This window comes from Rhinatrema bivittatum, chromosome 11 (genome assembly GCF_901001135.1).
Source record: "Rhinatrema bivittatum chromosome 11, aRhiBiv1.1, whole genome shotgun sequence".
NCBI lineage: Eukaryota > Metazoa > Chordata > Amphibia > Gymnophiona > Rhinatrematidae > Rhinatrema > Rhinatrema bivittatum.
In genome coordinates, this window is record NC_042625.1 from 15,729,418 (window position 1) to 15,741,709 (window position 12,292).

At 43.8% G+C, this 12,292-nt stretch overlaps 1 protein-coding gene across 2 annotated transcripts in view; it reads left to right on the top strand.

The window, feature by feature from the left end:
* LOC115073493 (retinol dehydrogenase 14-like) overlaps positions 1 to 12,292 on the top strand; it is a 73,168-nt gene that overhangs the window by 24,119 nt on the left and 36,757 nt on the right. The window contains exon 6 of one of the 2 annotated variants that reach the window (XM_029571942.1): positions 1,361 to 3,365. The exons of the other annotated variant lie outside the window; for it this stretch is intronic. Coding sequence (XP_029427802.1) covers positions 1,361 to 1,620 — 260 coding nt within the window. The 3' untranslated portion in view covers positions 1,621 to 3,365. Of the gene's footprint in view, positions 1 to 1,360; positions 3,366 to 12,292 lie in introns of those variants that run through there. 2 annotated transcript variants of the gene reach the window in all.

Here is a 12,292-nt window from a genome sequence, read left to right on the forward strand (position 1 = left end):
ATTGTAACTGTCACTACATGCAGGTTAATCCCTTGCCTTCTTTTTATTCCAACTGCTGCGTAGTGCAGTAAAACTGGCGAATTGACTCACAGATCTTAACATTAGGAGTTACCATCCAGGAAGGTTTGGGCGTCATATTGGGTAACAATAGAAATCGTCGGCTCAGCATGCTGCGGCAATCAAAAGAAGCAAACAGAATGTTAGGAATTATTAGAAAGGGAATGGTGAATAAAACGTAAAATATCATAATGCCTCTGTATCGCTCCATGGTGAGACCGCACCTTGAATACTGTGTACAATTCTGGTCGCCGCATCTCAAAAAAGATATAGTTGGGATGGAGAAGGTACAGAGAAGGGCGACCAAAATGATAAAGGGGATGGAATGGTTCCCCTATGAGGAAAGTTTAAAGAGGTTAGGGCTGTTCAGCTTGGTGAAGAGACAGCTGAGGGGAGGATATGACAGAGATCTATAAAATCAGGACTTGAATGGCTAAATGTGAATTGGTTATTTGCTTTTTCAGATAATACAAGGATGAGGGGGCACTCCATGAAGTTAGCAAGTAGCACATTTAAAACAAATTGGAGAAAATTCTTTTGCACTCAATGCACAATTAAGCTCTGGAATTCATTGCTAGAGGATGTGTTAAGGCAGTTGGTGTAGCTGGGTTTAAAAAAGGTTTGGATAAGTTCCTAGAGGAGAAGTCCATAGACTGCTATTAATCAAGTTGACTTAGGGTTAGCCACTGCTATTACCGACATTAGTAGCATGGGATCTGTTTAATGTTTAGGTACCTGTCAGGTACTTGTAATCTGGATTGGCCATTGTTGGAAACAGGATGCTGGGCTTGATGGACCCTCTGTCTGACCCAGTATGGCAACTTCTTATGTAGGCTTAGTGATCTCACATATTGGGAAACAGTTAACTCTACATGGGATGTTGAAGTGTTTATTTCAGAGGAAATCTTTCTAAATTTAGAGACCTGGAATTTTTGACTTTCCAAAAAAAATACAGAAGGATTTGACTTTTCCTCTATCTCTTCATTCGGCACAGATGATTGTTGCCAGAATGGGGAATTCCAGAATATCTGTGTAGTGAAGGGAGCTCATTATATTTATTCTGAACAGCTAGATATTCAGGTTGTGAACTGAAGAACTCCTCAATTAAACTTCAGTATTCTGTCATGGATTCTGTCTGTTTTGTCCTGCAGCTAAGACACATGGTATGGTAATGCCATTTTTTTTGTTTTCTGGTCACATGTGAATAAGAGGCCAGCTTGCCGGCTCCTTCCAGTGCTGGTGCAGGGCCCTCTTCATTTGATCTTCTTGTACAGGATTTTAACGATTATTCCTGTCACCGCAGGATATGTCGCTGGGGACTGGACTTTGCAGTTCTCTCTGCTTTTCCGGATCGTCACCTACGTCTTCATGTCCATGTTCTTCATCTCCTGTGAGGCAGGCGCTCAGACCGTCATCCACTGCGCCGTTTCTGACGAGGTGCTCCCGCGTAACGGCGGCTACTTTACGGACTGCCAGCCCAGCAGACTCCGCCCATACGCCCAGGATGCTGGCATCGCAAAAAAACTGTGGGAGGCCAGCGAGGCCATGGTTGAACTGACATAGCCCCAGAAGGAACTTGCAGTAACCTGACCACCACTTTCTCACAATGAGCTTGATTTAAACTTTGAAAAGATAGTTTTGCTTAATTTCTTTTATTGTTTTGAATTAGTCCTGGAAAAAAATGGCTGCCACCTTGTGAGGTTGAATGGTTCATAGCTGTCGTCTCAGGGTTTTTTTGTTTGTTTGTTTGTTTTTATGTCTTAATTTCATTTCATGTGGCTCTGGGAAAAAAAACAAAGAGAGAATAGGAGAGGTTTGCATTGCATTGGCCTTCACTAGTGCTTGAGTCAGAAACACTGATCCATCTGTAAATCAGAGGAAAGCAGTGGCCTAACCTGCCGTTGGTCCCTCTGAGGCCGATCACCAGTGTGGCATGACGGCAGCTGACTGGGACTTGGAGAGGGGGTGCCGAGTCAGTCAATACTTGAATCCTTACCATGTTACCATAGCTACATGAGCAACTTTTAGGTTCTGTTTTAAGGGGAGGATTTAGCATGTGTGTGGATTATTTATTAATTTAATAGGATTATTTTCACCTTCTTATATGCCACAGACTCCAGACACTCTTCCAGTCTATGGTTTAAGCTTTACCTCCTGTGTAGACAAGGATGGATGAGTGGCTGGATTTGGGCAGATTGGCCACATCACCAGATTAAGAAATTGCTTCCCTATAAATCTGTGAAAAGTGAATTCTCCCCTTTTCCTCCTTCGCTTTTATTTACAGTGAAGTTCACCCCCTGCATTCATCCTTTGGGTCTTGCCCTGGTTCTGACCAGCGATTGAACAGATGGCCCTTAAATAAACCCTGTGCCCTTCGACATCCGAATCCGCCCCTGCAGCTGACGGCTTCGTGTCACCTGAGTGGGCTCCGTTTAAAAGGGACTTTCTCACGCCAGACAAGTCTCATTTCTTTGCTCTTGCAGCTGAGATGCCAGGTCTATTCTTTTATTTTTTTTATCATGTAGGCAGTAACAATCCTGTGGCACTCTTCTCGAGAATGTGTGCATTTTAATCGATGTCCTAGCTGAGAAGCTATACAGGTGGAACAGTTCGACTTGAGCACATGTCTGAGGTAACAAATTTTAACTAGCCAGGAAATATATCACTTTCTCTGGTCTGATTTCATAAAATTTACTATTAAACTGGGGAATAAAAATAAATCAAGGGTAGCCGGAAGGCGGTTTATAGGACAGTAATAACTAGTATACAGAAGGAATTGTACTTCCTCCATGATAATTTAGGTTAAAAAGTACATTTCAAACAAATATAATAAGGTGCTTTTTTTTAGATATTTATTAAAATGTGCTTTACCACCACTCGAAATGCCAAGCATGAAACAACAAATAAAATAGAAATTTAAAAAAAATATACTAAATATCCAAAACAGTATGGTATGAAATATATTATCTACATAGTCCAAAAAAGACAAAAACAGTCATTGTCATAGTGAAATACAACAAGTTGCCTAACAACATGGGAAAAAATATAGAAAGAGGGAAATGAATGTACTTTACAATTTTATTTATGGTACAATTTTTACATTGCTTTGATACAAAAGTTTTCAAACACAGCCAGCTGACTTGGAAAAAACCACGGCTCATCTTCCTGTTGTGCTTGCAGTTTCAATTCGTTTTTTCCTAAGTCAGCAGCTGTGCTAACTGGGCTGTGCTTGAGATGATTTGGGCTTTTTTAAAATCACTAACTTGTTACCAATTGCAGCTGCTAATAAAGTTTTGCAATTGAATTGGCCTAGGAGTTGCAGTTTCTTGGAATTCACAGAATTTTACGATTGGCACTGGCTATGTTGTCATTATTTCGTACGAGCTGAAGTTCTATGTGGTCTTTCTGAAGTCCCTTTCAAAAATGATACCTCATTGGAATGTATAATCTATTTTTCTGAGAATTGTATTTGTATTATGAGTTTGTAGAAATAGCAATTGGGTCTTTTTTTTTTTTTAGTGATTCAGCGAATTCTCCCTGAGGAAGCTACCTTACAGTGAAACGGGGGCCTCTGTTGTGGTTCGTTGGTGCTTACACATTGATGTATTCTTTGTTATATTGTAGGAAGTGTGAATGTAAGTGAGTAAAGTGTGGAATGTGTATGATTGCTGGGTGGGTTGGGAGATGTGTAAAGCAGTTTTTGAAAAGAGTGAGTGGTTTTGTTGACCCTTAGAACGGGTAGATGTGAATCGGTTATTTACTCTTTCAGATAGTAGAAAGACTAGGGGGCACTCCATGAAGTTAGCATGTGGCACATTTAAAACTAATCGGAGAAAGTTCTTTTTTACTCAACGCACAATTAAACTCTGGAATTTGTTGCCAGAGGATGTGGTTAGTGCAGTTAGTATAGCGGTGTTTAAAAAAAAAGGATTGGATAAGTTCTTGGAGGAGAAGTCCATTACTTGCTATTAAGTTCACTTAGAGAATAGCCACTGCCATTAGCAATGGTTACATGGAATAGACTTAGTTTTTGGGTACTTGCCAGGTTCTTATGGCCTGGATTGGCCACTGTTGGAAACAGGATGCTGGGCTTGATGGACCCTTGGTCTGACCCAGTATGGCATTTTCTTATGTTCTTATGTTCTTAGCTAGTCTCGTGTTTGAAAACTTTTGTATAAAAGCAATGTATCATAAATAAAATTGTAAAGTACATTCATTTCCCTCTTTCTCTATTTTTTCATGTATCGCTGACTTTGGAGGGAGTTATTTTCTTTTACCTTAGAGTATAATAGACTTAGGAGAGAGTCATTGTCAAAGGCATTTCCACAGGCTCGAGAGAAACTGGGAATTCTTCCTCTCCTATGAATGCACCAATGATAGAGTTAGATGGGGAGGAGGGGGGCGGTGGCAGGAGAGGACCTAGGAAGGATTTTTTATGTTTTTCATGGTGGGATAAAGCTTAATTGTGAAATGAATAAAATTTTGTATTTGTATTTTTTTTTTTCATTTTAAAAACAAAATTGGAAATGTTTCCAGTGAAAATGCATCCCTAAAAAAAATTAGGCATCCTTTTCCTGTCTATAGTGATCTTGATGTGTCAAGTACCTCTTTTGTGATCAGTTCATAACATACGTCAGCACTGTGAAGGTAACTTTCAAGTCCCGCGCCTGGCTTGCAGTTCCACGGGTACTTGGTGTCTATCAGCTCATTTTCAAAGGGAAGTTCCCAGCAAAGTTTCCCTTTGTGAAAGCTCAAATCGATGTGCATGCTGCCCATACTAATTACCTGCGTATCTGCATTTGCATTGACGCAGGATGCAAAGTACGCACTGAGATTTCAAAATGAAATCCCTACATGCATTTTCCTGTACCTGCCCTCTGTGCCACCCCTCTTGTCATGCGGCTGAAAAGACATACCTGGTCCTCCAGCTAGCACTTTTAGCCACGTTTTCAGGATGCATTTTTCAACGAGTGTTTTTGGAAAATGTCCTCCCTTATTCCCCTGCATCGTTAGCCTACAGCTATTACCAGTGAATAAGTATGAGAAAAAAATGCATGCATTGGAGGCCCAGTATATGCAAATGTCTCTTGTGCCATATTCATTGTAGATATATTGAAAACCCGACTGGCTGTTCATTTTCCAGGACTGGTTTGGGAAGCCCTGAGATAGCTGAAATGGTAGAGTTTTAAAAATGAGGTGGAGCCATACTTTATAGTTATAAAATCTGGAATCGGCGCAAGCAAGGGGGTGAACAATTGTGCGTCTTGCGCGCGCCGAGTCACACTGCCTTCCCCCGTTCCCTCCCCTCTAACCTGACCTTCCCATCCCTTTCCCTTAATTTCCCCCCCCCCCCCCAGCCCTACTCTAACCCCCCCCTGTCCTTTTCTTACCTTTTGCGCTTGCCTCTGGGCAGGCGCAAGTTGCACGCACCGGCAGGCGATCCTCCAACACAGCGGCAATGGCCGATCTGTCGGAGGCCTCTGGCCCTCTCCCCGCCACCGTCCCCGGACCACCCCTTTTGTAAAGCCCGGGACTTACGCGCATCGCCGGGCCTTTTAAAATAGGCCCGGCGCACGTAAGCCCTCCGTATTTACACACGTAACCTTTTTAAAATCTTGCCCTTTGTCAAAGTTTCCCTTTTGAAAGTTTAGCACGAGAGCCGTGGATTTGCTTACTGTCCCCCTTCCAATCATTAATTCAAATTTGATCATATTATGATCACTATTGCCAAGCGGCCCCACCACTGTTACCTCTCTCACCAAGTCCTGTGCTCCACTGAGAATTAGATCTAAAATTGCTCGCTCTCTCGTCGGTTCCTGAACCAATTGCTCCATAAAACTGTCATTTATTCCATCCAGGAACTTTATCTCTCTAGCGTGTCCCGATGATACATTTACCCAGTCAATATTGGGGTAATTGAAATCTCCCATTATTACCACACTACCAATTTGGTTAGCTTCCCTAATTTCTCTTAGCATTTCACTGTCCATCTCACCATCTTGACCAGGTGGACGGTAGTATACCCCTATCACTGTAGTCTTCCTGGATACACAAGGGATTTTTACCCATAAAGATTCAATTTTGTATTTAGTCTCATGCAGGATGTTTATCGTGTTGGACTCTATGCCATCCCGGACATAAAGTGCCACACCTCCTCCCGAGTGCTCCTCTCTGTCATTGCGATATAATTTGTACCCCGGTATAGCACTGTCCCATTGGTTATCCTCTTTCCACCATGTCTCTGAGATGCCAATTAAGTCTATGTCATCATTCACTGCTATACATTCTAATTCTCCTATCTTACTTCTTAGACTTCTGGCATTAGCATACAAACATTTCAAAGTGAGGTTTTTTGTTTGTATTTACATTCAGCTTTTCAGTTGACAGGGATAAATTGAAATCATTTAGCTCAGGTGAGTTTTTAGTTACAGGCACTTGGACTACTTTTCTTATTATTGGAACCTCACTGTCAGGATGCCCTAACTCTAATGTATCATTAGTATCCTTTCATGATACCTCCCTCCGAACCATGCACTGCTGAGCGACTGTCGGCTTTCCCCTTTGTTCTAGTTTTTTTGTTTGTTTTTTAATATATTTTTATTCATTTTGCAGCAAGTCAAAGTGTTACATACAGTTATAGCTTTGTAAACTTGAAACAATAAGAAAACACCGAAACATACATGGTATTATACCACATCATTATATCATTCTCGCAGCAGGTACAAGGTGAAACATAACTCCAACTGAAAACATTTTATAATGTAAGAATCTTATACCCTGTTGAAAGCTTAACACGATAAGTTTGTGTGTCAAACTTGGAACCCGCTGGTTAAACCTGTTAATTATTGAAACTTCTGCCTAGCAGGTATCTCTTTACAAAATTGTCGCTATTGGAGCAGCAATCTCTGATTAACGGGGAATCTATGCAGATTTGCTTTAAATATGTATTGCCTCAATTGGAGATATGCATAAAAGTCCTCTTTTGTGAGATGGAACTGATCGCCTAACTTTTGAAAAGTGCACATTACATTAGAAGTAGTAGGAAAACCTTGTGAAATGCATGTAAGCCCTTTTGAGGCCCATGTGTGGAAGATGGATTGTTCTCTTCCAGGCATAGATGGGGGGTTGTCACAAATATTTATTAACGGAGTCAGAGTTATGGAAATGCCCAATATTTTACACAAGTAGGCCTAGGCTTTCCTCCCCGAACTGAGGATGATATAGTGTTTACATGCAGAAGGTATTTGAGGAGAGGGTATTTGCATAAGCGTTGCTATTGAGTTATTTTGGAGCCATCTAGCTTTATATGATGTTGGGAAAAAATGTTCAGTATCTAATATCCAATCTCTCAAATGCCTCATCATATAGACCAGGTTATAGGTCCGGAAGTCCAGACAAGCCAGCCCTTCTCCCTTAATGGGTTTGTGTAAGTATTGTAGTGCCAATTTCGATTTTTTCCCCCCTCCACACAAGTTAGAAGATTGCCATGTAAACCAAACCTATTTGATACTGAAAAGCGATACCCCCAAGAGACCCGATCCAATGCTTTTTCTGAGTCAAAGCTCGCTGCCATAGCCGGGATCTTATTGCACTGACAGTGAGCTATTGCCGTGATAAGCTTGGCTATGTGAGAACTGATCCCCAACACTCACTCCCACAAGTATTGGCCTACCAAGCCAAGTACGGGGAATTTTCGGGGCTCAAAATTAATAAGGAAAAGTCGGAAGCTTTGGGAATTTAAGTGTGAGCTGGGGGTCCGAGTTCCCACTCCGATGGGCAAGAGGGAGCATCAAGTATTTGGGGGTTCTGGTCCCTAGTTCCATAGCTACCATATATCACGTCAATGTGAATCCCATGCTTCAAAAAATGAAAAAGAGATTTGGGCAATGGTTACAATTGCCTGTTTCCCTGACCGGGAGGATACATTTACTGAAAATGATAGAACTCCCCAAGTGACTTTATCTCCTGCAAATGCTCCCAATATGGATATCAGGATGCGATATGTGCTATATTAATGGTATAATTAGGAACCTTTGTTCTAGTTTAAAAGCTTGCTCTACTTCCTGCTGAAAGGTGAATCTTCCTTCCAGTCCTAGGTCTGTAGCAAACTTTGCACCATTAATCTTCCCTCTATCTTCACAAGCCTTCCTGACTCCAGTGGCGCAAAGCATCCCCACAACATAAAGCTGCCCCCAGCATGCTGTAAGGGTGGTGGTAGGGTGATGTGTGGCATAAAACAAACAGCACGAGTCGCTTAGCATTGAGACCAGAAAGTTCCGTGTGATCTCATCAGACCACAAAACCCTTTCCTGCATGCATACAGTGTCCCCTAAGTGCTTCTTTGCAATGTGGCACATCACATGGCTTCAGCAGTGGCTTCTTTCTTGCCACTCTCGCATACAGGCCGTGTTTGTGGAGAAATTGTTGAACAATCTGTATTTTCCCCACTCTCAGCCAGAGACCTTTTAAAGTAATCTTAGGCCTCACAGTGACCTTCTGCAGCAGTTCCCTTAACCCATGGCTACTGACTTTGGAGGAATGACCTGATCGCAGCAGTGTCTCTGTGATGCCAAACTGTTTCCGCTTGATAGTAATGGGCCTGATGATGCCCCAGGGGATATTCAAGCACATTGAAATCTCTTTTTGTATGGCCTTCCCCAATCCGTACCTTTGAATATCATCCCACAGTTCTTTCAGCAGCTCCTTCTTAGTCAGGCTTTGAGTTTGCTTCAGGTTAACTTCATACCACACAAACAGCTTGAGACTTCATCCAGGAGTTTTCAAATCGGCTCAATTTGATTGGACACAGGTGGGCTCTAGTTTTTTATGGGCCTTGTTAAGGCAGTTTTTTGAATTGGAGCTAATTTGGGTTTGCTCTGACAAGGGGTGGAAAAATGTATGCAATTAAGACTTTTTGGGGGGGTTATTAATTACTTTTGGAATATTTCGTAATTGTTCTTTTGTGATGAAAGAATAGCATATGTGGTGTAGATCAGTGAAACAAACTCCTGTTGTAATGCATTTTGATTTGTATTTTTTAGACAGTAAAATGTGAAAAATGGGCAAAGGTAGGAAGACTTATACAAGGCAATGCATGTGGGAATAATTTATTCCCATTTGGGTAGATTTTATAAATTTATGCGCGCGCGTACCTTTGTTCGTGCACCAGGCGCCAACAAAAGTACGCTGGATTTTATAAGATACGCGCGTAGCCTATAAAATCCGGGGTCGGCACGCGCAAGGGGGTGCACATTTGTGCAACCTGCACGTGCCGAGCCCGGCGCCGCTGCCTGTTCCCTCCGAGGCCGCTCCGAAATCGGAGCGGCCTCGGAGGGAACAGGCAGCGGCGCCGCCCCCCCCCCCCCCCCCCCCGAAATTTGTGCCACCCACCCGACACGCCCCCTTTGCAAAGCCCCGGGACTTACGCGCGTCCCGGGGCTTGCGCGCGGCACCGAGCCTATGCAAAATAGGCTCGGCGTGTGCAGGGGGGGGTTTGGGGTAGGTTTTGGGGGGTACGCGCATATCCCTTTGAAAATCTACCCCATTATGTGGGAATAATTTTGTAATGTTGCACATAAAGTCAGCAAATAGGGCAAGTTTTAAAAGCCCTACGCACACCGAGCCTATTTTGCATCGAGCCCGGGGACGCACGTATGTGCTGGGGCTTTGTGAAAGGGGCGGGGTGGTGGCGGGAGCAGGACCGAGGCCTCCGACACAGCGGCTGTGCCAGGGGATTGTGTGCCGGCACTCGGCCGGCAGGCGCAACTTATGGAACAAAGGTTGGGGAGGGGTTAAGTAGGGCTGGGGGGTGGGTAAGGTAGGGGAAGGGGGGGGTGGAGGGAATAGGAAAAGCCATTGGGGCTCCCCTAGGGTTCGGCATGCACAAGTGTGCACTCTCTTGCGCGCGCCAACCCCGGATTTTATAACATGCGTGCAGCTGCGCGCGCATGTTATAAAATCGGGCATAGATTTGTGCGTGCCGGGTTGCGCGCACAAATCTACGCCCGCGCCTAGGTTTTAAAAGCCGGTTCAATGTGCATAAGTTACACCAGTTTTCAAAGCAGACTTATGCACCTAAGTGTTAGCTCCTTCTCACCTGCACTCCCAAGAGCAGCTGCGGTCAGTCGGGATAAGTTTTCAGGTACTTGACGTACGCACATAAGTCTGGCCAATCTCCCATGCCCAATTTCTTTTTGTAAAACTCTGTATTAACTCACCCCCTGTGGTTTTACGTGATTGGAGAGGGAGGGAGGGAACCTTTGCTGCTTTTGCATTAAGATCCCTGTGCTGCTGGACACTGTAACCTTGTGCTGAAGGCCTACCCAAGGGTAAAACATGGCCTGCTCCACTGTCTGACTGGTTTATTCTTAGCCACAAGTTCTCTCAAACCCGAGAAGAAATGAGTCAGTTTGTTCATGTAATTTTTTCCAGATCTGGAAAAGTATTCTAAGCCAGAGCACCAGCCCTGGACCAGCTCTCCTGGTGTAATGTGTGCCACGGGTGGGAGGGAGCAGGAAGGCTCAGTGGGTTCTCTGTCTTTGGTGCTGTAGCCAGTTCTTCTGGGAGAGCTGGGAAGGGACCAGTTTAGCTTCTAAAGGGAGAATATTCTTATGCCAAGAAGTGCAAAGTCATGCATATGGGGAGTGGAAATCCGAATGAACTGTATTCGATGGGGGGGGGAAAAGCTGATGTGCACGGAGCAGGAGAGGGACCTTGGGGTGATAGTGTCTAATGATATGAAGTCTGCGAAACAATGCGACAAGGCGATAGCAAAAGCCAGACGAATGCTGGGCTGCATAGAGAGAGGAATATCGAGTAAGAAAAGGGAAGTGATTATTCCCTTGTACAGGTCCTTGGTGAGGCCTCACCTGGAGTACTGTGTTCAGTTCTGGAGACCATATCTACAAAGAGACAAGGACAAGATGGAAGCGGTACAGAGAAGGGCGACCAGGAAGGTGGAGGATCTTCATCGGATGACATACGAGGAGAGATTGAAGAATCTAAATATGTACACCCTGGAGGAAAGGAGGAGCAGAGGAGATATGATACAGACTTTCAGATACTTGAAAGGTTTTAATGATCCAAAGACAACGACAAACCTGTTCCATAGGAAAAAAATCAGCAGAACCAGGGGTCACAATTTGAAGCTCCAGGGAGGAAGATTCAGAACCAATGTCAGGAAGTATTTCTTCACGGAGAGGGTGGTGGACGCCTGGAATGCCCTTCCGGAGGATGTGGTGAAGACCAGAACTGTGAAGGACTTCAAAGGGGCGTGGGATAAACACTGTGGATCCATAAAGTCAAGAGGCCGCCAATGAAGAGTGGGTGACTCGCCAGAATGACGGCTACTGCCTGGAGACAATACCCTTATTCAATAAACATACACATGCTTGCTGTGACTCCAACATCGCTCTAAGCTTCAACAGCAAGAGGAAATGTGGAAAAATGGATTTACACTCACAAAGAGGGGAGTAGCTGGCTTGTTACGGCGGTTACTACCCCAAACCAAATAAGCCTGATGCTTCACCTTCAATGCATATACAGCATAGTTCTCTGCTTCAACGGCAGGGGAGAAGAAAAAAGGGTTCGCACTCACAAGGTGGGGAGTAGCTGGCTTGTTACGGCGGTTACTACCCCAAACCAATTGTGTCCGATACTTCACTTTCGATGCATATCCAGCATGGCTCTCTGCTTCAACAGCATGGGAGAAGACTGATACATCACGCATTTCCAGCATAGCTCCCTGCTTCAACAGCAGGGGAGAAGAAAAACAACCAATAAGGACTGTATAACATAGTCTGGGTAAAACAAATAAGCATGGGTGTAGCTTGCTTATTGCGGCGGTTACTACCCCTACTACCCCTAACTAATCAAGCTAGATATTTCAATGGTGGGGGTGGAAGGGAAATAGAACCAAGAGCTAAGAGAAACAGATAAGTATGAGAGAAAAAAACATGTGAAGCTTGCTGGGCAGACTGGATGGGCCGTTTGGTCTTCTTCTGCCGTCATTTCTATGTTTCTATGTTTCTATGCCATTTGTAGAGCTTAGCAGCCATTGATGGCCATCTGATGGGGTTCATGTCTGAGGCCTCTACAGGTGGGAGCCAAAATTAATATTCACACTTCTTCACTGTCACCATTACTTTATGAGATCTGTAAATATAATTTTACTGCTGTGTCAGGAAGGGAAAAATCCTAAAATCTAAGGGGTGGAGGGTATTTAGAATCAGCAACT